Source organism: Hordeum vulgare, chromosome 7H (genome assembly GCF_904849725.1).
Source record: "Hordeum vulgare subsp. vulgare chromosome 7H, MorexV3_pseudomolecules_assembly, whole genome shotgun sequence".
Classification (NCBI taxonomy): domain Eukaryota; kingdom Viridiplantae; phylum Streptophyta; class Magnoliopsida; order Poales; family Poaceae; genus Hordeum; species Hordeum vulgare.
Genome location: NC_058524.1, coordinates 31204856 through 31229387, shown reverse-complemented (window position 1 = coordinate 31229387; position 24532 = coordinate 31204856). Strand labels below are relative to the sequence as shown.

The 24532-nt window shown below is 40.9% G+C and overlaps 2 protein-coding genes, 1 non-coding gene and 1 pseudogene across 3 annotated transcripts; 2 read left to right on the top strand and 2 right to left on the bottom strand.

Moving 5' to 3' along the window:
• The first annotated feature begins 5242 nt into the window (after nt 1-5242).
• LOC123411747 (uncharacterized protein At3g49055) lies at nt 5243-8704 on the top strand. Its single transcript, XM_045104712.1, has 5 exons — nt 5243-6260; nt 6499-6575; nt 6687-6798; nt 6890-7006; nt 7296-8704. Exons 1-5 carry the CDS (start codon nt 5718-5720, stop codon nt 7668-7670), a joined length of 1224 nt encoding a protein of 407 aa, XP_044960647.1. The 5' UTR covers nt 5243-5717; the 3' UTR covers nt 7671-8704.
• Nucleotides 8531-9617, bottom strand: LOC123411748. The gene is made up of 3 exons (XM_045104714.1): nt 9334-9617; nt 9078-9157; nt 8531-9003 (listed from the first exon to the last, which is right to left on the bottom strand). Exons 1-3 carry the CDS (start codon nt 9427-9429, stop codon nt 8715-8717), a joined length of 465 nt encoding a protein of 154 aa, XP_044960649.1. The 5' UTR covers nt 9430-9617; the 3' UTR covers nt 8531-8714.
• Nucleotides 9618-12616: 2999 nt separating this feature from the next.
• TRNAA-UGC lies at nt 12617-12689 on the bottom strand. The gene has a single exon. It is a non-coding gene; the product is annotated as a tRNA-Ala (tRNA).
• Nucleotides 12690-13990: 1301 nt separating this feature from the next.
• Nucleotides 13991-24261, top strand: LOC123408125 (annotated as a pseudogene).
• The last annotated feature ends 271 nt before the right edge of the window (nt 24262-24532 follow it).

The window sequence follows — 24532 nt, the reverse complement described above, 5'->3', positions numbered from 1 at the left end:
TTGCTCCACAGTGTCTTCCCTTAGTCCCAAGTACGGTGAAGTGCCATCTACTCGACGTTCACATGAAACCACTAAAGGAAGCAACAAGATAGCAAAATATCAAAGTAATACCAACTTCAAATGGTTACTTATGACAAGACTTCTCTCATGTCCTTGGAAACAAAGTAACTACTCACAAATCATCATCATGTTCAATATCATAGGTATAATAAATATGGTAAAAAGATCTGAACGTATTATCTTCCACCAAACAAACCACCAAGCATCGACTACAAGATGTAATCAACACTACTAGTAACCCACATGTATCAATCTGAGGTTTTGACACAAAATTAAATACAAGAGATGAATTAGGGTTTAAGACGAGATGGTGCTGGTGAAGATGTTGATGCAGGTTGGTCCCTCCACGAAGGAGGAAGCATTGGTGATGACGATGGCTTCGATTTTCCCCTCCAGAGCGAAGTTTCCCCAGCAAAATTTCTCTGCTAGAGAGAAAAAGCGCTACTGCCCAGGTTTTCGTCTCAAGACGGCGGCGCTTCGTCCCGAAAATATCCTCTTGATTTTTTTAGGTTAGGACGCATCATATAGCAAAAGAGGGGGGCCTGGGCCTGCCTATGGATTTCTCAAGCCATCAGGGCGCGCCCAGGGGGTGTGGCCGCACACTATTGCCTTGGAAGCCACAAGTGCCCCCTCCTCTGGCACTTCTTCGTTCCATAAATTCAGATATAATCCACAAATAATCCTCCTGAAGTTTCAAGTCATTTAGAGTCCAAAGAATTTTTAGCCTTTTTCTTGGTTTTCAGGTCCATAATTCCAATTTTTGATAATCTCCCTCTTTATGATGTACCTTGTAAATTAAGAGAGAAAAGACATAATAATTATATTATAAAATGTAATAATGACCAAAAATAACATAATTCTCAATAATAAATCATGATGAAAAGTGGACGTATCAACTCCTCCATGCTTAGATCTCGCTTGTCCTCAAGCGAAAGCCGAACTTAATAATAGTGACCACAAAATTAGAGAGAGAGAGAGAGATGTGTTTATAAAAATAAAATACAGACATGAGGGCATCATGAATATTAACATAGCATCAAGTTTTCATCATATAACTTCTCATAAATAAGTAATAATCTATCCACAATTATTGAAGTATGGAGTATAAACTTTATTAACAATCAACAAACTATGTTCTTAGTCATTGAGACAATCACAATTCATCTTATTTCACAAAAGAGTCTATGTAAGAGCTTTTTATTTTAGCAAGTTCACAGACTCAACCATCAATTAGTCTTCTACGCTTGCTAACACTCAATGCATATTTTTGAAGCAAACGTTTCTATTGGACACATAGGAAGATAGGGACTTCATTTTTTTGGCCATCCAACTTATTTACTTTAAGGATAATGTCACCAATAATAACTCATGATCACCTAGATCCAACTGGATATGTATATGTTTGGATGTTTCCCCAACACATAATGCTTGCCAACTAAATAATTAATAGATTAGAATAGGGATAAACATTATTGACTCTTGCATAAAAGTAAATATATGAAAGTAAAAGATAGACCCTTTGCAGAAGGAAGCAGAGGTTGCCATGCGCTTTTAAATTTAGGCTGTGCAATCTCTTAATGTAAAGGAACATCACTTTATATTACCCCTTATGATATGAACCTCTATTATGCAGTCTGTCACTTTTATTTCTTTGTTATCACTAGATCGTACAAAGTTTATGTTCCTTTACAATAAAAGATCATACATATTTAGAAGTAATTTTTATTGCTTTGTGCACCAATGAAAACTTACTTGATGGATCTATTTCAATCCATAGGTAGGTGTGGTGAACACTCATGGCAAGAAACTGGTTCAAAGGTTATGGATGCACAAGTAGTATTTCTACTTAGTGCGGATTTTTGGACTAGCAAAAGATCCTAGACAAGCATCACATGTTAGAGGATCCATGATAATATAACTTTCATGTGAATGTAAACAAACATAACACATTATGGTGTCTTCCTTGTCCAACATCAACTATTCGATCATTATATAATATTTGATGGGGACTCACCAACATAAAAAGATGTCCAAGATAGTATATTTGTGTGAATCTCTTCTCCTCTTTCATAGTTTTGCATGCATTGTATCAATGACTAATGTTATGTTTGTTAACTCTCCACAACTTTTATCAATCATACTTTTTCTACGGAAAGTCATTACTCTCCAACAACTTTTATCAATCATACTTTTCTACGTGTGTATGGTATATGTAGGAATGCAGATGCATTTCAGTAAGAAAATTTTGATGGAAATAAAATGGTTATACCTACACGTCAGTTGTGCAGGGAAAATATGATTATTTATGAGAATAATCCTTTTTGAACGAAACTGAGCAGACACATCATCTTGAGATTGACGAAGTCGCCACAAACCCCTTCGTAGTCGGTAGGAACGTCTCCTCTCACTAAATGCACATCGCCAAAAGGCTTGAAATAAATCCAGAAAAATACGAGCACCAGTGTGAAGTCTAAAACTTTAACCCTGATGGGCTGAGAATACCCCTGTTTTCCTAACCATCGAACCACAGGCTGGTTTGCATTAATCAAAATAGTTGAATATAGAAAATGGCCTCGGTCCCTTTTCCTAAAATATTGATAATCACATTTTCCAACGTTCAAAAATTGTAAAAATAATAATTTTACAAGTACATATATAGTGTAAACAAATAGTCAAAATAGATACTCCCTCTATTCATAAATGGTGACGCAGTGGCGGAGCTATGTGCAATGCTGCAGTTGCCACAACCCCTCCAACCTTGGGTATTTTGTGAAGAATGTTTTTTGGGATGGCTGAAATTGAAAGAAATACGGTATTTTATCCATGGAAATTGTTATTTTATCTTTTTGGCCCCCAACCATCAACGTCTAGCTCCGCCACTAAAGTGACATGATTATTTTTATGAAGTGACGCGATTTTATTATTCAGAGTTTGATACTTCTCATGAATATAATACTCTTAATACACATATGATTGATTTTCCAGATTTAGTAGTAGTAACTAATTTGAATTAGCCTTGCTATAAATCTGAGACGACTGATATCTGATTATGTCTCAGTAGATGCTTATATGTGAGATCATATATCGAGTTCCGTGTGAATTTTTTTTTTAGTTATTTATCTTTTCTTTCTTAGTCGACCTCGGCCTAGCCACATCCAATATGATTTTAGTTTTCTCTCTTTTCTTCCCTTTTGTTTGTTTTGAGAAAGATATCGTCCAATTGGAGCTTGAGACCGCCGCCGTTGCCCTTGCATCTTCGGCCGGCCTGCCCACACTTGACATGCCGCCATTGGACGCTCCCGTCCTCTGAAGTCGCCGTAGAACACTGCCGTCCTTTGAAGCCGCCGTGGGACAAAGCCGCCCTCTGAAGCCGCCGTGGGACACCGTCGTCGGACGCTCCCGTCCTCTGAAGCCGCCGTGGGACGCGGCCGTCCTTTGAAGCCGCCGTGAGACAGAGCCGTCCTTTGAAGTCGTCGTCCGATGCCGCCGTCCTCTGCGCTCCTCTGAAGCCACCTTTTCGACGCCTTCAACCTCTACGTCTCTCCAACGCGACCCAATCCATCTGAAGTTGCACCCCCTCCGCCATTTTTTGATTGTGCTACGGTGGGCTTACGCCAGCCTGAACCAAACCATTAATAAATCAAGCACATTTACACAGGAAGCGAGGCGGAGGAGAGGAGGGGGGTGAGGGTACAATGTACCCTCTCCACCATTGACGATACCTTCACGGCTGCAACTGCAGTCCTGCGCTAGTGCACATACAGAGTAAGATTATGAGGCAAGATAGCTTATAAATGTTCATGCTGTTGCGAAAATCCATGGTACACACTATGTTGAATTGCTTATACATACATTAAGTCTATCAGAACTAATATTGGGATCCTTATGCTTTCAAAGTGCATTAGTAGACTAGTGGTACATTTCTATTTAGCTTGTTTAATGTTGAAACTAGTGATGGGCCTTAGGCCCCTAAGAGAATTTCAGAAAAAATCTTCAAGGGCCCATGTAGTTGGTGGCATGACAAGGTGGTGGGAAGTTTAGTCCCACCCCGCTAGTGGAGGAGAAGTTGGACCCCTTTATAAGGGTCTCTCTTCCACGTGCTATTGGAGAGTGAGAAGAGAAGGTTCCCACGCGCACTCCTCCTCCGCCGCCCGCCTCGCCACGACGCGGGTTGCGGGAATGAGCCGAGCCGAGCTCATACCTACCTCACGTGTTCGTTCCTTGACTGTTGGTGCGTGGTCTCGAACAGGCCGAGGCGGACGTCGCTGGACCGTATCTCGGCGTAGTAGGTGCCGGAGGGGCGCTCGCGGACGCCGCGGTAGCCCGACAATGAACGGCGGCGCGACGGCATGGCGGCAGAGGGATCGGCGAGGGAGAGGCAGAGTCGAGAGCGTGGCGAGGGAGAGGCGTGTGGCTGTGTGGGCAGCCGCGTGACGGGCGCGGCATTTTATAGCGTGCTGAAAGCGACGCGCCAAATCTGACACGCGGTCGCCGGCTTTCTCCCGCGCGCGCAAAAGTTTACCGCGCGTTTTTTTACTGCGTCCGCTGGAGCGCGCGAATTCGTCCCCCGCGCACTAAAAATGGTGTTTACCGCGCGTGCGTTTTTTACGACCATTGTTGAAGATGCTCTAAGACACACAATTTGGGACCGAGGGAATAGTATGTATAAAAACTCATAAATATATCTTACCGAAATTCTCCTTAGCAATGCAGGGCCTAGTTGATTCACGGAATTCTAAAGACACGGGAACATGAAAAAAAAGGATCGGGATGCATGATCATATCAATCCTATCGGATATTAGTTTGTTTGATTGCATCATGGAAAAAACAAAAAATTCTTTTAAAGAGGTTTGAGTTGACCTTAAAATTCCTATGATATCTTCCTCGGGAAATTTTTCTATAGGGTCCAATCCTATAAGTCAAACAACGAACATAGACAAAATTCTGAATAATTCTAATCCTCCAAAATTCTTATAAAAATCTTCTGAATCGAAGGAGCCATCATTTTCTTAGATAACCATCAACATATAATTCATTCAAAGGAACAAACGAGAGCAAGTCAAATGATTCACCAAAATTCTATTTGACAATTTATTTTGTTGAATAATCATCACGAGAGCAAGTTGGGGAGCATGGTTAATTCCCCAACAGAAATATCTCTTACCGAAATTTGTTAAATGATTTTTGTTGAAGCCGTCTAGTACAAGGATATGTCCTTGCAAACATTTCGTACTGGAAGCAGAGCAGGATTAATGATCAAGACCACCTCAACTCGGCTTTCAGCACACTACTGCACATTAGCAGTTTACAAGAATACATAGTATGGTACTTGGAAATATGAAATATCTTCCAAAATGTTTGGAAACTTGCATGCTCAGGGAAATGGACAATTTACATTTCTGCTGTTAAAAATGAGATAAATTTGCGTGAATTCAGCAAATGCAAAGAAGCAAAAAACAACTGAGTTCGAGTCAAATACTCAGGACGTACATGGACATGGCACAACCCTGAATATGTGCCAAGGAAGAAACGAGCCTCTGGAGGGAGCAGCCAACAACCCTTCAAGGTTTCCTTTGACTGTCAGGTATGTACTGCTTCCCTACCAGAAAAGCTATCCCTTCTCTTCTCTTGCACCAAGTATCTGCAGATACCAGCCATGGATCACCAAAGTAAGTTTGCCGTGCAGAAGATTGTTGTCTTGCTCCACTCGACGCATGAGATCTTGGAGAACATCCTGGATAGAGCTTCGGAGGAGAAATCAGAAAGGATTTCTGTCCGGTCAACTGTTGATCCCAAGGATGGACTGGGATTCCTGGAACTGGAGGGTCATAGCATTCATGATCTGGCCAAGGAGGTGGAGATCAAGCTCTCAGAGTCCATGGACAAAGAAAGGAAGGTGAGATGCAGGATGGAGAGTATGGTATCAAGCTTAAAGAAGGAGAACCACGATATTAGGGGCATGTTGGAAGTTGCTATAACTGAGAAGGAGGAGGCGGAGAATAGCCTTTATGCGTTGAAGGGCGATGCCGATCAGAGAAGAAGTTCAATCCTGCAGATTGCTGAGAAGGGATTGCAGAAGGTTGGCTTTGGATTCATCATGGACGTTATAAGTGGAGAATCAGAAGGGGATGACATGAGCAGCTCCAGTGCCGGTGCAGCATCTGATGGAAGAGAAAGTAAACAGGAGGTTGACAGTCTGGTAAATAGTTCTACATCACTCCGCTGTAGCTGCCATAGTTCTGTTGTTCAGATAATAATCCGATACAATATGAAGTTATTAGTTGTGAAGCAATTGTCATGCAAACTCTATTGTATGATTTTTCATGCAATGCATCTAGAAACCATCAGTCATGTTATGTTAATTAGTTGTCAACTGAAATCATTGCCCATTGAGAAACTTCTCTGCTAATAATCTCCTCTACATTATTTCCTTTCAGGCTTCAATAGTTGGAAAGACACTGAAAAATCTGCATCATGAGATCAATCATCTGAGACAGGCCTTAGACGAGTCCAGGTAGACTAAGTCATCATCGAACAAAGATGTCTAAGATAAATTCTTTTGATGGACCACTAGAGATCCTGTCTGTAATCTCTGCTAACTGATAATATCAAACTGCTCCAACAGGTCAGACTGTGATCATTTTCATCTCATCGCTGCTCAACAGGCTCAGAAGATAATCAAATATGAGTCAGACATACAGGATCTGGGAGAACGAGAAATTTTCCTACTTCACAGTGTATACGCATATCTATTATTTATGTCTGTAGTTTCTTTGTTTGCTAGTCCTGTAATTGAGAAGGATCTGAAGTCTCTTTCTCATGCCTAAGGTGGAAGAGCTCACTGTCGGGGTAAAAGAAGTAGAACAGGATGCTGCACGATGGAGAGAGGCGTGTGCACTGGAGGTAGACGCTGGAAAAGCTGCCATTAAAGAACTAAACCAGGAGGTATTAAAATGGACCTCTTGAGGTCACGAAATGGGCTTCTCAGACTGATTAACGTCGTTCCAGAACTGATATGATTTCTCTTCAAAATAATTAGAACACAAATTCAAAGGAATAGACATGCCCAACTTTTATCACTTAGAATGAAAAATCGAAGTTTCAAATCCTTGAGTTTGTAGTAACAATAACAGGAAAACATATCTGGTAATACTTTTCATAGTGCATGATACCATACTCCCATTCAGTCATTCATCAGAGGAGATGTACATGTTCTAATGAGGTGCATTTTCAGGTCACCTTGCTCAGGGAAGAACTGAGAAGGGTAAAAGCAGACTTAGATGCTGCAAACAACAGGATACAGCTAAAAGAGAAATTAGCCGCCAGTGCAATGGCAGCACAAGCTGCTGCAGATGCATGCCTTAAGCTTGCTGACAGTAGATCTGCTGGGTTACAACAGATAATAGAAGAGTTGACAAGGCAGATAGAGCGAGAAGATACAGATGCAAGAAAAGGGAGAGACAGTGGTCGAAGAAGAATAAGATACGCCTGCTGGCCATGGCAGCGACTTCGAGTCATATCAGCATCCTCTCGTGATAGGACATGGTTTGTTGATCAGAATGGAAGATTATTACCAAGGACAGAAGCACTACTTCAAATAAGGATCTGACTAAGTCCTCACAATTTCCCAGACTAGACATACCCCTCCCTGTTCCCTGTTTTTTTATGTAGGCATGCATCGAATATTTTTGCAATAAATTCATATGGTCTTCTCACTACTCACTGAATCTAGTATGTTTGTCCACTGCCATCTGAAGAAGTCATTCAACTTCTATATTTTTTGACTGAATAACGCAGGAAAAAAACAGTATATATACATTCATGGAACAGTACAGAAAAACCAGGATGTTGGGCACCTTACGAAATGGTGAAGAAAATAGAACATGATAGATACTTACAAAAAGTATGTATCGGGAACTTTTGAAACTTACAAGGTTGGTGTGGTGCGACGCAGCAGCATGGGCTCATTAGTTGACTTGAAACCTGACACTCATATATTGTCAAAACTCAAAACATTCAGAAACCTTGCATCGCTAGCCTTAAGAGGGTCATCTGCTGATGTACTCCTATTGATTCTCTAGCATCCTGTACACCCAAGCCACCATACTGCATCAAGATGCTTCAGAAACTACTAATGTGTAGAAGGTGTCTACTTTGAAGGATCTATTGAACCTTCACTTCCACATGGATTGCCCTTTTAGGAAATAAGATATGATAGCGGAAAACCAATTTTAACAAACATCTTACAAACTTCGTTCCTCAAACAGACATAACCACAAAGGATTAACTGAATGTACTGGATGCACTTCTAAACATTTTGTTTTGAGAAATAAGGGTTCATTTCTTGCCCCTATACAGCATATATACATCTCAACAAATCTTTTCAACGGGATTTTTTTCCATATAAAATGTAAGAGCAAGTCTGACATGAAGCTGGAATAGATGGTCCAGAAATTTGAGGGAATCAAATAGAAAATCAGGCTCTATTCAACTTCAGACAGGCAACACTAGAACTTCTCAAATTGAATTGCCAATAAGCATTAAAAATATCAAGCCCAGCTAAGCCCTCACATTTAGCATATACCCACTGTAGGATGTAAGCAGTTAATGATAATAGAATCACCTAGGGGTTTATAAAAATCCGACTAGAACATCAAGCCATGTATGAACATTCAGATGGTTTCGTGCATACAAACTGTGACTTGGCCTTCTTCCCTGACGGCATTGAAGTAACAGAAGGCAATTCCCTCTTCTTGCTACAAGCACTGGTTCTACCTTGAGGCTCACCGCTATCATCATCGCTCGCCTCCTGAGTATTTATTTTCTCCTCCTCCGCTGACTTCCTCTTCTGCGCATTCACCTTTCCGAGCAACCTCCTCTCCACTGGATCAGTGGGAGCTGATCGCTTCGCATTTGGTGCCACTTTAGCACCAAGACCAAGCCTACAACCAAATTGGTCAGCCTCGGAAACCAATTACCCATGAATACTAACAAGAAGGATAGACGAATCATGTACCCTGACGGCCGACCCTCAAAATCCTTATCATTCAGCTCATCCGGCTCCGGCGCGCTCATTTTGTCCACCCATGCCTGGGCCTGAGAATGAGATATGAAATGGGTGAGTATGGCACAATCCTATCATGCAATCAACAAATACACTAATACACAATCTTATCAAGCACTCAACAAGTACACTTATACACAATCTTATTAGGTAAGAGAAGAGTAACAGGAGGAGGGGGAACCGAGGGGTCGGGGGATGCGAGGCTCACCAACTTGAGGGCCTTGTTCAGCGTGACCACCTTCGGGAGCGGGGCCTTCTTCTCCGGCGGCGGATTCTTCTTCTCCGATCGCTGCCCGGCTGCCATCGCCGGCGGAGCTAGACTGGACAAGAAGGGCGCCTAAGAGGACCTGCGTAGGAAGCTAACAAGCTGGGACAGGTCTGGGCGTGCTGCCGTGGCGAGGCGCCACAAGCTTCGGGAGGAGGTGCCGCCGCCGGCGGCGGCGGTGGTGGCGACAAGATTTTGGGGCGAGGAAGTGATTTCGGTCCCCCACCGTCCCACGATGATCGATACCTCCTATTCCGCGCGTAGGGCGCGGGATAAGAGGGGTAACCGCACCCCAGCGGCAGTGGGCCGCAGCCCAACTACTACTTTACTGGTTATTCGGAATTTTTTTATTCATTTAAAAGGATAAAGTGAAATAGTTTAAAATAGAGAATATATATATTAAGTCAAGGTAAATAAAAATAGTTACATTTGCACGCACACATGCCTGTTCTGTGTTTTTGAACAATATTTATTGCATTTTTGAAAAATATTCATCTGATATCTGAAAACGCCCATCACGTATTTTAGAAGTGTTCACCGTGTATGTAAAAGTGTTCATCGTGTATTTAAAAGTATTTAGTGCACATATAAAAAATGGTACTTATTTATTCAAAATGGTTACTATATATTTCAAATCTATTCATATATTTTGAAACAAGTTTGTAGATTGAAAACATGTATCCATGCATGCATGATACATGTTCATATATAAAAAAAAGAATGATAAATTTTTAAGAAAATAAAACAATAAAGCAAGAAAGGCATGTGAAGAAACATAGGAATGGAACACGTAAAATGAAAAGTTGAGGTGTTGGAGTGACATCTTTGGACTTTAGTTTCTTCGGGCTATGAGTAGTGTTGATGGTAGTAGACAAAATATATATTTTCTACAAACTCTATGTAGAAATGCAAGATACTATGATGAAGAGAAAGGTAGTAAGAATAGCGCTTGCCATTGGGAAGACCTAAGGAATAATTTGGAGCCATCAGCCATGGAAACATATGCTCTCAAAGAGGAAGAAAACACGAAAATTGATGGTGATAGCAGTAACTAGGATAAATGAGATTTTTGGCATCGAGAGGAAATAGTGACTTAATGGAGGCATCAAAATATAGGACATCATAGATGCATAAAATAAACTTAATGATGACATATAAGTATAAGGAAAGAGACACTTCAAGGTGGCTTGAAGATATATGGCAAAATAGATAGAAAAATACCTCATGTTGAGAACATCTACTCTCAAAGAGGAAGATAACGAGAACATGAAAAATGAAAATAATAACAAGGATTAAAAAGACTTAACGATTACATAAGTAGATATGAAAAAAGAGGTAGAGAAAGATAGACTCTAACTCCGACATGTAGTGTACGCAGAAAGAGAAACATTAAAAGGTAAGCAAAAATAAATATAAAAAATATATTTAATGGTGGCATGAAAATATATGACAAAATAGATAGAGGTGATTGGAGAAGAAGGTAAGTTTTTTACTCAGGTCAATGCAGTCAAAGTTGAGAGGATAGAGAAGAACGTGAACGTGATTCTGAAAAACTAAAAGAGCCTTGAAGAGGATAGTGGAAACCAAGTTTCATGACTTGGATATCAAGGTGATTGAACTGACTACTATCGTTGACACTTTGAAGAAGGATGTAGATGAAGTGCCTAACCCCACCTCCAACGATGATGATGATGATGAGATGACAATCCTCCACTCCAGACTCACACTCAGTTCAGGACTCAGGTCAGATCATCTGCAGTGTGAGTTCCAGCAAAGAGACCCACTTCATCTACACCTCACCAGCAACTCCCGTGCCCACCACCTTGGAGGACTTCAGCAGAAGCTTTCGCCGACGCTCTCATAGTGACTCCTTCGACGACCACTGGAGCTGCTTCATCGTGTCATGGAGGGGATCATGCCAGAGTGACGCTTAGCTCTATACCTTCAAGCTTTTCGGTTACTTGTTGCCAAAGGGGAAGAAGTTGTATAAAACATAGGGCTTCGAGAGAGAGTGTTGCTTTTTGGTTGCTCTTATCATTTTTAAAACATTTGGTATATCATGTTTTTGTATTAAAACTTAGTTGTGTTTGATCATAAGCTTTATGATTGAGACTACTATTTCCTATCTTTGTGGTATCTATATGATGATCATTCACTCATGATTAGTGTTGTATGCATTATAATCCATTCATATCATTTATGCGTAGCATCAAGATGTATGTGACATGGAAGAGTTATCCACGATCCTAATCGATTGTGCATTTGCATTCAAACGCAAATTCAAAATAGTGCACAGATTTAGGGGGAGCTCTTGCTTATCACATACTTCTCAAAGGGACGATGCTATAAATTGTTTATATCCCTATCGAAGCTTTGATCTATATGATGTCATCAATTACCAAAGAGGGGAAGATTGAAGGAACAACTTCTCCCTATGTTATTTTGGTAATTAATAACAACATATATTTTATTGGACTAATGATTGTACCAAGTATATTTCAGGAAGAGTTCAATGAATGGATTTTTGGATATGCCTATATATACCCCTCCACCTCCCTCTCATTTATAAAAGAGCACTCAGAACAAGCCAACACTTGTCCCATCCATTTTATGAGAGAGAACCACCTATTCATGTGTTGAGATCAAGATATTCCACTCCAACCATGTGAATCTTGATTTCTAGCCTCCCCGTGTTGCTTTCCATCTAATCAATCTTTTTCTACCATACCAAATCTGTGATAGTGATTGAGTGTTGAGGGGACTATGTTTTGAAGCACAAGAGCAAGGTGTTCATCATTCATACCACATCTATTACCTTGTGGAGAATGGTGTCTCCTAGATTGGTTAGGTGTCGCTTGGAAGCCTCCAATTCATTATGGAGTTGAACCAAGAAGTTTGTAAGGGCAAGGGATCACCTATTTCGTGAAGATCTATCCCGAATGAGACTAGTCCTTCATGGACATAAACCATGATGGAATAGACAAGGTTGTTTTTTGGTGGACCCTTTAAGGATAGGGCCCTTCATGGACTCGCCCACATACTTAATATGCCATCATTACGAGAAGAAAAGAGTTTCTATGGTGGCATGAAAAGGCATGGAATAAGAGACTTAATGTCGACATGATAAAATAGATAGGAAAAATAATAATAGTATAACGGTGACATACAGTACAAGATATGAAAAAGGTTACTTGACGGTGGCCTGAAAATACAAAAATGATTAGGATGGAGATGCGGGGGATCGAACCCCGTGCCTCCCGCATGCAAAGCGGGCGCTCTACCATTTGAGCTACATCCCCTTTTTGTTAAATGTACTTAACGAAACTTTTCTACTCTGTGTATCTTCAACGCGAAGCATGTGCGAATGTGTGATTTTGGATGGCGAGCCCACTTGGATAGGCCTGTTTGTCCGTGGCAAGTTTACCATCGGCCTCATACAAAATCCTCTCGGCAGGAAGGAGTGAGCGCATGGAAGGGGTGCGTCCCGGTAAAAGCATGATCCTTCAGGCAGCAAAAGGGAAATGAGGGTGCTCGTTTTCTATTTTTATTTTAGAGCTCTTTTACAGTACCCACAAGTAAATAAGAGCCATCCATTTACTCTAATCTGATGGATAGAATTGTTTGGTACTCCTATATGGATACCTGGGAGTACTACAGCCAAAATTTGAGGAGTACCTTGATTTCAAGGGTAAATTGGTAATCTAGATTGGTAATTAATGTGGTATTATGTGAGTGTCGTATTTAATTCCCCACTAATTACGGGATGTGATCAACATCCATAGCGGACCAGACGGAGATCCGGCCAGGAACCATGCGCAGCCATGCATCAGGAAGATTTGTTGGCATCTTCCAACTATGAACGAGAGATGCATAAAATTTAATAATTGCAACTGCAAGATCGAAGAACTCCAACGATGCAACTGGCAGACTGGCATGCTTGCAATGGGCCTGCGGGGAGGACAGGGCCATGGCTGTGCACGGTAACTCGATCAGGGAGGCGGCGGAGACTTCTCGACCAGCCAATTGGCAGGGAATTAGATCCAAAATTAAATAAAAATTACCCAAACTACCCTTTTAGACCAAGGGCTGGATTTAACCGGTACTCCCACCCCGACCTAAAGAGTACCAGGGTACCGTAAAAAACCTCTTATTTTAAATATCACGGCTTTATTAATTGATAATAACAGTTACATTGTTTGTCAGAAAAGGTATAATCTTGTTGTTGTGTGTATCAATCGAGAAGTCGACACCTTGCAAGCAAAGTAAAATTAGCTAGGTTCATGTCGTGTCCAACCGATGCGTTTTGTCAAGACATGAGAGAAGAAAGTTGTCCTGCAGGAGAGAAGTCCATTTTCATCAAAGATAACCCTGAAATTAATTCCAATCCATCGATAGTAGCATGTCGTTTTCACGTGCGTATGTGTCTGTGTTCACTATATCGTTCATTTTCATTTCTTCTAGCATGCTTCAACATATGTTTCACGTGCGTGTGCTTGACTATGTTGTTCCTGGTATCGATCTGCGGGCACTTCTTGTACATAAAGCTCAAGCTCCATCTTATGCTGTCATGCAACTCCAAATATTTGTTCCGCACTGTCCAATGGCCTTGAGGCGCTTGCTGCTGCTGCTGCTCCCCGTGTTGCTAGTTTTGGTCGGACAAATGAAACATTGCCGCGAAGCAAGGCCACAGGTGCCGGCCCTCATGGTGTTTGGCGACTCCCTGGTCGACGTAGGTAACAACGACTGCATTCTCACCGCCGCAAAAGCAAACGCCCCTCCGTACGGCCGTGACTTCGAGGACCATGTCGCCACCAGGTTCAGCAACGGCAAGCTGATTAGCGACATCATAGGTTCTGTAGACTTGCTAATCAGTTCTTTGTGTATCCTCTTTTCCTCATAGTTTTAAGACATCAGCCTAGCATGTTGTCAAAGAAGAAGCAATTGTATGATCTTACTAGATCATCGATGGCGCGCGTTGCCGCACCCATCATTTATAATATTAAATGTTAGGATTGATGCAATTATGCAAAGCCTTTTAGCTCAAGCAATAAAATATGCATGTCTTCATTTTACATGGAAGTTAAAGCAGTAATGGTATTATATATACACGCAATAACTTTTTATATTTTTATATGCAGGTAGTATACCAGGCAAGAAGGAAATATTTCTAAACATGTAACATTAAAACGAAAATTCGCCTTTCCTTCTCCTAGCACCCAAGCAAGCATGACATAATATGTTTTTATGCAGAAATTTGGTTTGTTTAGATTCCCTGACATGTGAAATTTATCTAAAGAATTTTGCAGTTGTTCTTTCGAATGAGGTTTTTTGACAGCTGATCACAAGCCTCTTTCTGGAGCAAAAATATTGTGATTTTGGATTGAAGGTTTGTGATCGCAAAATCTTAAAAATAGCATGCATCTCGTAAGGGAATGTCTACTAAAACAGAATAATCAACACAGAAGGGTATTTTAACTTGTTAGATGCAACTCATTGGACCATATAGAATATCGGTTCATCTGTCTTGGCATACAATTTATCTAGTGCTTCCTCAAAACGGGGAAAGGGTACTAAAAATATTGAATGAATTTCTTAACAACAACAAAAAGATGTCGAAATGCCTCGTGCGATACATATGAGTATGTAAAAAAATCTGGATTGTTTGTGGTACAATTGAGTGAAACTTATTACAGCATACTTAAAATGACCAACTATTAATAGATTACAATATCTATTTTTTTTAATTTTTATTGTTCTCTACATGGATGCACCGATGTTGGATGCAGCCATTACTTTCCCATCACTTTAACATATTTAACAATAATAGTACATCTTGTGTAATGATATTGTCTAGTGTATCTTTGGGAGAAGTCCAACTAAAACACTGAAAAACTACAAACAAAACCAAAAAAGTCATTAAACAGTGATCAATGTGTTCCATCACATAACATGTATCTCTTTTATGATAATAGATTAGATCATGGTTAAAAAGAGAAGAGTACCTAGATGGAGGTCGTTCAAGTCCTTGAAGGTTTTGAGGTGGTCGACCATGCCCTAAATTGACCCAGGCCTGCCAATCATGCACTCGAGCTGGTCGACTGGCAACATGGCTTTATTGTGTTAAGCAAAATTATCCTCTTAAATGACAATCAGGGCACAACTCTGAGATCAAATATGAGAGTTCCACTGCTAATAGCGATTATTTACACAAAAATATGCCCTCTGGAACCTGAAAAATAGGAACTACTTTCATATGCAGGTGATTTTGTTCCAAATCATTTTTTAAAATACCAGGAGACAAGAAAGCATCATGACATAATTTCCAAGCTATAGAGGACTTGTCTGCATTTTGCTAACATCATCACGGTCAGGCCGGTTACACAAAAACAATCATCTATGGAGAAGAAACAACATCACAACGGTTACTTACAGTTATAGTGTCTAACACTTAAGTTATCTACTTCAGAGTTTGTCCAGTTTACTTGCTTCATAAGAAGTACTCCCTCCATCCCATAATATAAGAGCATTTTTGACATAGACTGAGGGAGAAGCATTCATCTGTACAATACAAGTACTAAAATCAAAAAGTTTAAATACTCACATTAGAGCTTGGTCATGCTAAATTCAGAGAGACCAAACAAATAACCATCAGCTAGCTGGATGAATCGAAACCACTAAGTTATGGCCAACTACTAATTACTAACAGGGTGTTGAGCATATAATGATCCACGTATTCAGCACACAAAGGAGACATTACCCTGAATGCTGGAACGAAGGCGTGTCTTTTGAAGGGCTCCGTGCAAGGAAGGCATGTCTTTCGAAGGGCTCCGTGTGTGGGAGATCACGAAGAGGAGCATCACGGCATACACGGATGAGTAGAAACTCACGGGATCTACGCTTGATGGAGTACTCACCATCAGCTCGCTTCCACCAGTGGCATCAGCTGGCTTCTAGAACGAAGGACACCAAATAACCAATAGAAAAGGAAGAACCAGAACGGGCAGGAAAATGAAGCAATTTGTACCTTCGGTTAAGTGTGTACAGGTCAATCGATTAGGTTGCCCGTCGAGAAGCTGACGGGGTCAACTTCAAACCACGAATCCTCATCGTTGCTCGATCAATGCCTGATTGAAATGATTCCAGTCGATTGAATTGGTTCAATTTTCTTTCCATTAATGGATCGGTTGATCCCCGCGTCGACCGCATCTCTCTGTATCGCCATCTATTTATTTCTTTTATTGAGGTAGAATCGAAAGGAGGGTTAGCTCTCGACTACCGGTAGACCTGATTCTGTGGAGGGGAACCCTATAATTGCCTCTGCATCACCACAATCCGTGCTGGCCGTTGTGAAGGTGGAGAAGGGAAGAGTTGTCATGAATATATGGCGAGGGTCGATGCGGCGATCTATGGCGGCAGGAGGACTCTCCGATGGATGGTGGCCATGGCGGCGACGGGGCAGGCACACCATTGACCGATCCAATCGATGCGGCGATCTGTTTTCCCTGACCGCCAGATCGGCGGCATGTCGAGGTCGCGGAGTGTACTGCTTCGCTAACTGGGCTGCGAAAGGGCCCAATTGACTAGATGGCTTCGACTCGGCCTCTGGAGTAGCGGGCCTTAGGACAGCTGGTCCAAAAATTGAAAGGTGCGGGAGAGATCGCTGCACACTCAAGATCAGACGGCTAAAAACGTGCAAATCCATAGTACGGACGGCCAGAAACGCGAAACGCTGAGAGGAGAGGGATTAGGCTCAGTTTTACTGTCCTTAATGAGATAGGGGCCCAAGTCGTCGAGTTAGCCGAGGGCCTCCCGAAACACAGGGCTGGCCAGTGAAGAAATAAATCATGGGGTTCCCAAGCATGCATTCTACAATAACTTCCAGAAAACATAGATGCGAAAACCAGATAGGCGTACGATTTTTTCATTTTGAATGAACCAACCAACCAGCAGTATTATCTCGTTGACACCTGAATCAATGAAACATGCGCCCACCATCTTGTACTAGATTTGAGCAACCAGGCTGCCGAGCTCTGGAAGAAATGAGTCTACTATCAGTTGGTTTGTAGACACAATTTTTTGCCAAATCACATTTTGGCCATCACTTGCAGAAATGGCGATATTTTTGCCATGTTGCCCTCTTGTTTATTTCGTAGGATTTAATCCGTGCCGCGTTTGATTAAGTTGTCAACCAGGGAGTTGTTCTTGAATGTTTAGACTAGCCCCTGGTATTTTTGCTTGCAATAGAAATGCATGTTTAGGTGTGGTTTGATTGCCCTCAAGTTGCTAGAAATAGTGCTGATTTGGAGGAGCTGAAATATTTCTAAGTCTGAGATCTGTTATATTTTGTTGCTGTCTTGTCTTGCTTGTAACTTGTGATCTGTAGCTCTTTTAAGGTTGGTGCAATGGAGTTAGTTGTACCCCTCGTGTTTCTCTAGCATGCTGTAAATTTTCATGTCATTTGGAGTCATGTAGCTATATAGGTTTTGCTGCTGTCAATATGGCTTCAGATCGAAAACTGCACTTTCATGAGGTGTAATTTTCACTAAGTCTGAAATAGTGTGTGAGATGTCATTTTGTGTCTTGTTTCCCTAGTGATCCATGATGCCATGCTAGTTGTTGTTAGTTGTTTGTAGTAATGCTTCTTGCCCTCTTTCGTGTCATGCCTTGTTTGAGTTTATCGGAGTTGTGTAGCCCGTAGTTGGGGGGTGTAGTAAATGCTATGTGGCTGATTTTGGCAGATTGCAGTGATTTCTTGTTTTGCTCGTAGTTGTTGAACCTTAGCTCCGATTTGGTCGTGTTCTACATGAAACTTGCTTAGAATCTCGTGTATTTTCATTTTCTTTTGCTGGTTGTATGTTTTGAAGTGCTCGTGACCGTCGTCGCACACATATTGCATTCATGCTATCATATCTTGCGGTGCTTGTATCTTTTGATCCGTAGCTCCGTTGGAGATGTTCTCTATGTGTAAATTGCTTGAAATGACACGTAGAATCATGTGAACCTATTTGTTTTTCTGTTTAACAACTAATTAAATGTGTTAATTCAGATCTGAACAAAATTGTAAATTAACATGTGAGGTCGTCTCGGAGATGCTATATGTCATTTCTGACCTCATTTAAAATGTCTAGATAGGCAGTATAATTTCCGCTTCACCTCGTGCATGTTTGACAACATTAATATTGTCGTGTAAATAACCGGGAGTGAACTAAATAATTCATATGTGGAGTTCGTCAATATGCAACTCGTTGCATATTGAACTTCACTTAATGTGTAGTGTCTGATTGTGTGAATTGTCATGCCGTGACTTGCATGTATTCAACTGCTCATGCATCATATGTGTTGTGCATCGTGTGGTGAATTCCGTGTGTTGATTTGTGTTTCCGGTTTGCTTCGTCTTGATAGAGTTCCGCAGCGTGCCGGATTGTGAGGACCCGTTCGACTACATCGGTTCGTCTGCTTCACGGAGGCATTCTTCTTCCAAGCGGGATCTCAGGCAAGATGATCATTTCCCCAGATACCATTACTATCATTGCCATGCTAGTTTTACCGCTTCTATCGTTTATGTCTCGTTGCCTACCACATGTTAAATATCAGCCTCTCAACAATGCCATGTTAACCTTCAACCTTTTCGGCCTAGCAAACCACTGATTGGCTATGTTACCGCTTGCTTAACCCTGTGTTAGCGTTGCTAGTTGCAGGTGCAGCTGATGCCATGTGAAAACATGGGTTCCTTGTTATATCACCATATTAAATGCTATTTAATTTAATGCACCTATATACTTGGTAAAAGGTGGAAGGCTCGGCCTTTCTAGCCTGGTGTTTCATTCCACCTTTGCTCCCTTAGTTTTCGGCTACCGGTGTTATGTTCCATAAACGAGCGCTCCTAACACGATCGGGGTTGTTATGGGGACCCCTTGATAATTCGTTTTAGATTAAAGCTGGTCTGGCAAGGCCCAACTTTGGTTCTACATTTGCTCAACATAATAATTCTGTTAAACTGAAATGCATAGGGAGTTAGCGCTACCCGAGGAGTAATTTTACATAAACAGGGGGGCCAGTGCTGATGGTGTTGGTCCCAAAAGGACAGACTGCGGGGCCACCACAGGGCAACTCGAGGTTTGGTACCTGTAGGATTTTCCATCCGTCGTGTCCTGAGAACGAGATACGCGGCTCCTATCGGGTTCGTCGACACGTCGGGCGGCCTTGCTGGATTAGTTTTACCTTTGACGGAATATCTTGTGCATCGGGATTCAGGTGATGCTTTGGGTAATGTCAGAGTTGAGGTTTTCTACTAGGGAACCCGACGAGATCGCGAGCTTCGTGGTCGAGGATTTCTATGCGGCTTGTGGTAATTTGTGATGGACTAGTTGGAGCACCCCTGCAGGGTTAAATCTTTCGGAAAGCCGTGCCCGCGGTTATGTGGCAACGTGGAAACTTTGTTTAACACTGGTTCTAGATAACTTGAAGTTAACTTAATTAAAATATGCCAACAGTATGCGTAACCGTGACTGTCTCTTTCGTGAGTTCTTTCTCCGATCGAGGACACGGTGGGGTTATGTCTGACGTAGGTAGGTGTTCAGGATCATTCATTTGATCAATAGTAGTTCACGTCCGTTATGCAAAGATCATCCCCCTCTTATTTCTTGTACTCGTAAGTTTAGCCACCAAATATATGCTTAGCCGCTGCTGCAACCTCACCACTTAACTATACCTCACTCATTAAGCTTTGCTAGTCTTGATACCTTTGGAAATGAGATTGCTGAGTCCCCTGTGGCTCACAGATTACTACAACACCAGTTGCAGGTACAAGTAAATGTTACTTGACGCGAGCGCGTTGATTGTTCATTTGCAGTTGCTTCTTCTTCTTCTTCTTCTTCTTCTTCATCGATCTAGGATGGGTTCCAGGCCGGCAACCTGGGATAGCAAGGATGGACGTCGTTCTTCTTTTCTCGTTTGTTTTCGTCCGTAGTCGGACCCTGCTCTTACTCTTGATGATTATGTAATGTACTGATGTGACTCTGATGTAGCTTGTGGCGAGTGTAAGCCAACTCTATGTAGCTTGTGGCTGTATGATCACTCACGACAAGTGAGTATTTGTTGGAATACCAAAATCCGTGGAGGTATTCTTAATTTTACTGGGAGTGCAAGTCAATTTTTCTATATATTGAAGTGTTATTGGGTGTTGAACTATTGTTCTTCGTTGCTCTGATGGCTTCCACGCATGGAGCATAAAGACAGGGATGAAGCTAAGTCTTCAGGGACCTTGTGGGCTTGTTTGTTCCATGACTATCAAGGATGTGATGCTGTTTGCTGGCACGGCGGACGGGCGCATCATGGCTTGGACATTTCCTGCTAAGGACATCAACTCGGAACCGGTGGCAATCCTCGCTGGCCATGACCGTCATGTGATTTCACTTGCTGTCTCAGCAACAAGGCTTTACTCTGGCTCACTTGACAAGACAATCAGAGTACGAAAATGCTGCACATCCGTTGATTTCTGTTGGCTACTAAATGCTATGTTTGTGTCTGATATATTCTGGGTATTTATGAGGTATGGGACCTTAAAAATCTTCAGTGTGTCCAAACACTCTCTCAGCATAAGGCTGCTATTACTTCTGTGCTTTGTTGGGGTCAGAAGTTACTTTCTTGCTCTCTAGACAAGAGTGTAAAGGTCTGGGCTGCTTCAGAATCTGGAGACCTTCAACTCATGCATACCCACTCTCAGGAGCATGTAAGTTCTGCAAACTTAATTTACACGAATATTTCCATCAGCATTATTTCTGAAGACCTCATTGAAGTTTCAAACATGAAGGCTTATATTAGTTACAACTTCTTTTACCTTTTATCAGTGGTAGTATGATACTATCCTTATTTAGTCTTATTGACCAGTGTAAACTGTATATGTTGAATATTTATATGGCATATGTATTTCTTCATCTGCAGTAACTGAAATGATATCTTTACCTATTAATAAAACACATATTGCTTATGTGATACGTCATTAAAATTGTCTTTAAAATTGTCTAATATTACCCACCCATGCTACCTATAAGTTATAAAAAACGTCTTGCACGGAATCGTCGCATGGGCCTGCCCAGCTATACTACGCTCTGCTCTCTAGAAAATAAACAGCACGTCCATTTGGGCCAGCCCATGGGTGGGTGCCTGTTTTTTTAGTTTTTTACTTATTATTTATCAGTTCATTTTTATTTTATCTAATTCAAATAAATAAAAAAAACAATTCGAAATTCAAAAAAATATATTTACATAAATTTTTGATAAAACATAAAATGTTTGCGAATTCAAAAATTGTTCGGGATTTTTGTAAAATAGTTTGCATATTAAAAAAAATCTTAATTTTCGCGAAAACAATCATGAATAAAAAAAGTCCATCATTTTGAGCAATTTCTTTAATGCAATTAAGAAAATGTTTGATAATTCAAAAAATGAATTATTCGCCAATTCACAAGAAAATACTTGAAAACAGTTCGTAATATAAAATATTGTTTGGAATTTAAGAAAATGTTTATAAATAGTAAAGAATGTTCTCGATTGTAAAAATGTTTCCAAATTTGTAAAATGTTCACGAATGATCGAATATATGTAGTTCAACAATAATGCTTCTGAGTCTTTTTCATTATATACCTGAGTGAATTTTGAAGAATAAATTGTCGGGTGGAGCGGAATATTACAATATATTTTAAAAAACGTTTCTTAAAATTTAGAATAATTTTTTGAGTTGCCAAGTTTTTTGACAACATGATATTTTTTTTTAAATATGAACATTGTTTCAACTATAGATTGTGAATAAAATTAAAAAAAGAAATATTTTCTTGCCTTTGTGAATAAATTTTCGAAATCATGTGATGAGATATGAACATAATGTGGCCATTGTCATTGAAGATGGTGGGTTTTTTTTTCTGCCGTTGCAAAGCACGTGCCCTTTTACTAGTAATAATAAAGCGCGCAGCGCTTCTGTCGCCCGTTGCCGGTCATTTTATAGAAAAGCCCTCGCAGTTTCAGTTAATTTACCCGCAGTCCAACTTTAAGTCAAAACGAACCGTTTTCTGTTGTTTTGCAGAAAAGTCCTTACAGTTTTAGATAATCAACCTGCGGTCCATCTTTTAGTCAGAGCCGAACCTTTTTTTTGCATTTTACAGAAAAATCCCTGATGTTTCAGGTAATCAACCCGCCGTCCCTATTTAAGTCAGCCGAAACTTTTTTGTTTTAACAAAAAAAAACCCTGACTTTTCAGTTAATCAATCCATATTTTATCTAAAATAAAATTATCCATATCTTTTAAACCGTAACTCCGATGTTAACATGTTATATATGAAATTTGATTGAAAAAATGTGTAGAATCTAAATAGGATGTTATTTTTAGCTGTTGAATACTTCTTAAATATTATTTTTGGTGCAAACTTAATCTGTAGTGCACGGTCTTTTTTTTCTCTCTTTCCGACGACCATACGAATTGCAATAAATATTCATTAAATTAAAACCAAATTAAGAGGAAAGAAAACATCGTTAACCACACATGCAGACCTTTGGAAAATCTCGTGGGGAGAAACAACATATTTCTCATCTTATTCCGAGTGATTGTACATTCAAACGCGTTTTCGTTGTGTGAGCACTGAGGCCATCGTCGACGACACAAATGTGATGTCATGTGAAAATATATTACGTTCAAAGCGTGTGTTATTTTCTCTTCCGTTGCAACGCACGGGCTTTTTTTGCTAGTTAAAACAAAAAGCTGTTGGACATGGACGAGCTGGATCATAGCTAAATCTGCACCTCATGAGCTGTTGCACATGGCTCGCGTCTATGGCATGGGAGGGCGAGGAGGGAGGAGTAGAAGTAAGACTGGGGGAGGAGCAGGAGAGGGCCCGGCGCCGGTGGGAGAAAGAGAAAGAGAAAGAGGGAAAATCTGATCAGTTCGAAATATTTTTTCTTCCGAAAATGCCTCTCCGGGTCTAATATAATACACGTGACATCAGCGTATTGCATCGGATCCGGACCGTCGAACTCGCTCCGACGGACGGTCCATATCGACCGGATGCACTGTAAAATGACTCATATACTACTCTACTTCCACTGTAAGAAAATACTTATCAAAGAAATGAATGTATCTACACATATTTTATAGTTCTAGATATATTTTTATTCATTATGTCGTCAAGTATTTTTGGATGGTGGGAGTACTTGTAAAAGAATGATGTTACCCGCGTGTGGTATGAAGCGGCGTCACTAGGACGTGATGTTGGAGAGGATCCCTAGAGGTTGGATGTCACAAACCCCATATCAAAATCCCTATGGTTTGGATCCTAAATTATGTAAGCCAGGTCTAAATCGAACCCGACATCTAATCAAACATAACAACGCTGACTAGGCAAATTTCAATGGGATTGGTCTGACTGATTGGACAGGGAATGGCAGTGTTGACCACATGCGTCAACATATTCTTATCCATACAAGTTTAAATAAAAAAAGTGAAAACAAGGCCATGGTGAACCGTTTTTCCTTATCTATTTATGTACGACCACCCACGAACAGATATATGCACATCATATACAAACAAATTACAGATAAAAGTGAAAATAGAAATCTCTCAGTACATCATCAAATATGCGAATCTTGACACAGATCAACGACCACAAAGTGTGTGCCTCCACACTTGCGTGTCATCACAATGCCTCTCGGGTTAAAAGAGTGTGGGGCGCATATCAGCTGAATATGCACATGTGTCTGCAGCCACATATTGAGTCAAACGTGAAGGCATATGTCGATGATCTGGTCATCAAGACCAAAAAAGCCGACATACTCATAAACGATGGCGACCCCTGTGAGGATCTTCTCTTCTTGAAGACGTAGGCGTGGGTCTTGGTAATGTGCCAGGGCTTCGGGTAAAAACCCTGATCTATTCTCAGACTTGACAACAGTGATGCATCGCACCATCACCCTCCTTGGGGTGTTGTCGTGGAGTTCTGATGTTGCGATCTGTCCTAGGCGAGGTGTTAGGCTAGCCCTATGCCTTTTGTTATATCTTTCGATCTTCTTTGTAAGAGGATCTTCTCACCACGGTGTATCATTCATCCGTGTATTGTGCTGTCTTGTTGCTTTATTATATATAAACCAAGGTGGA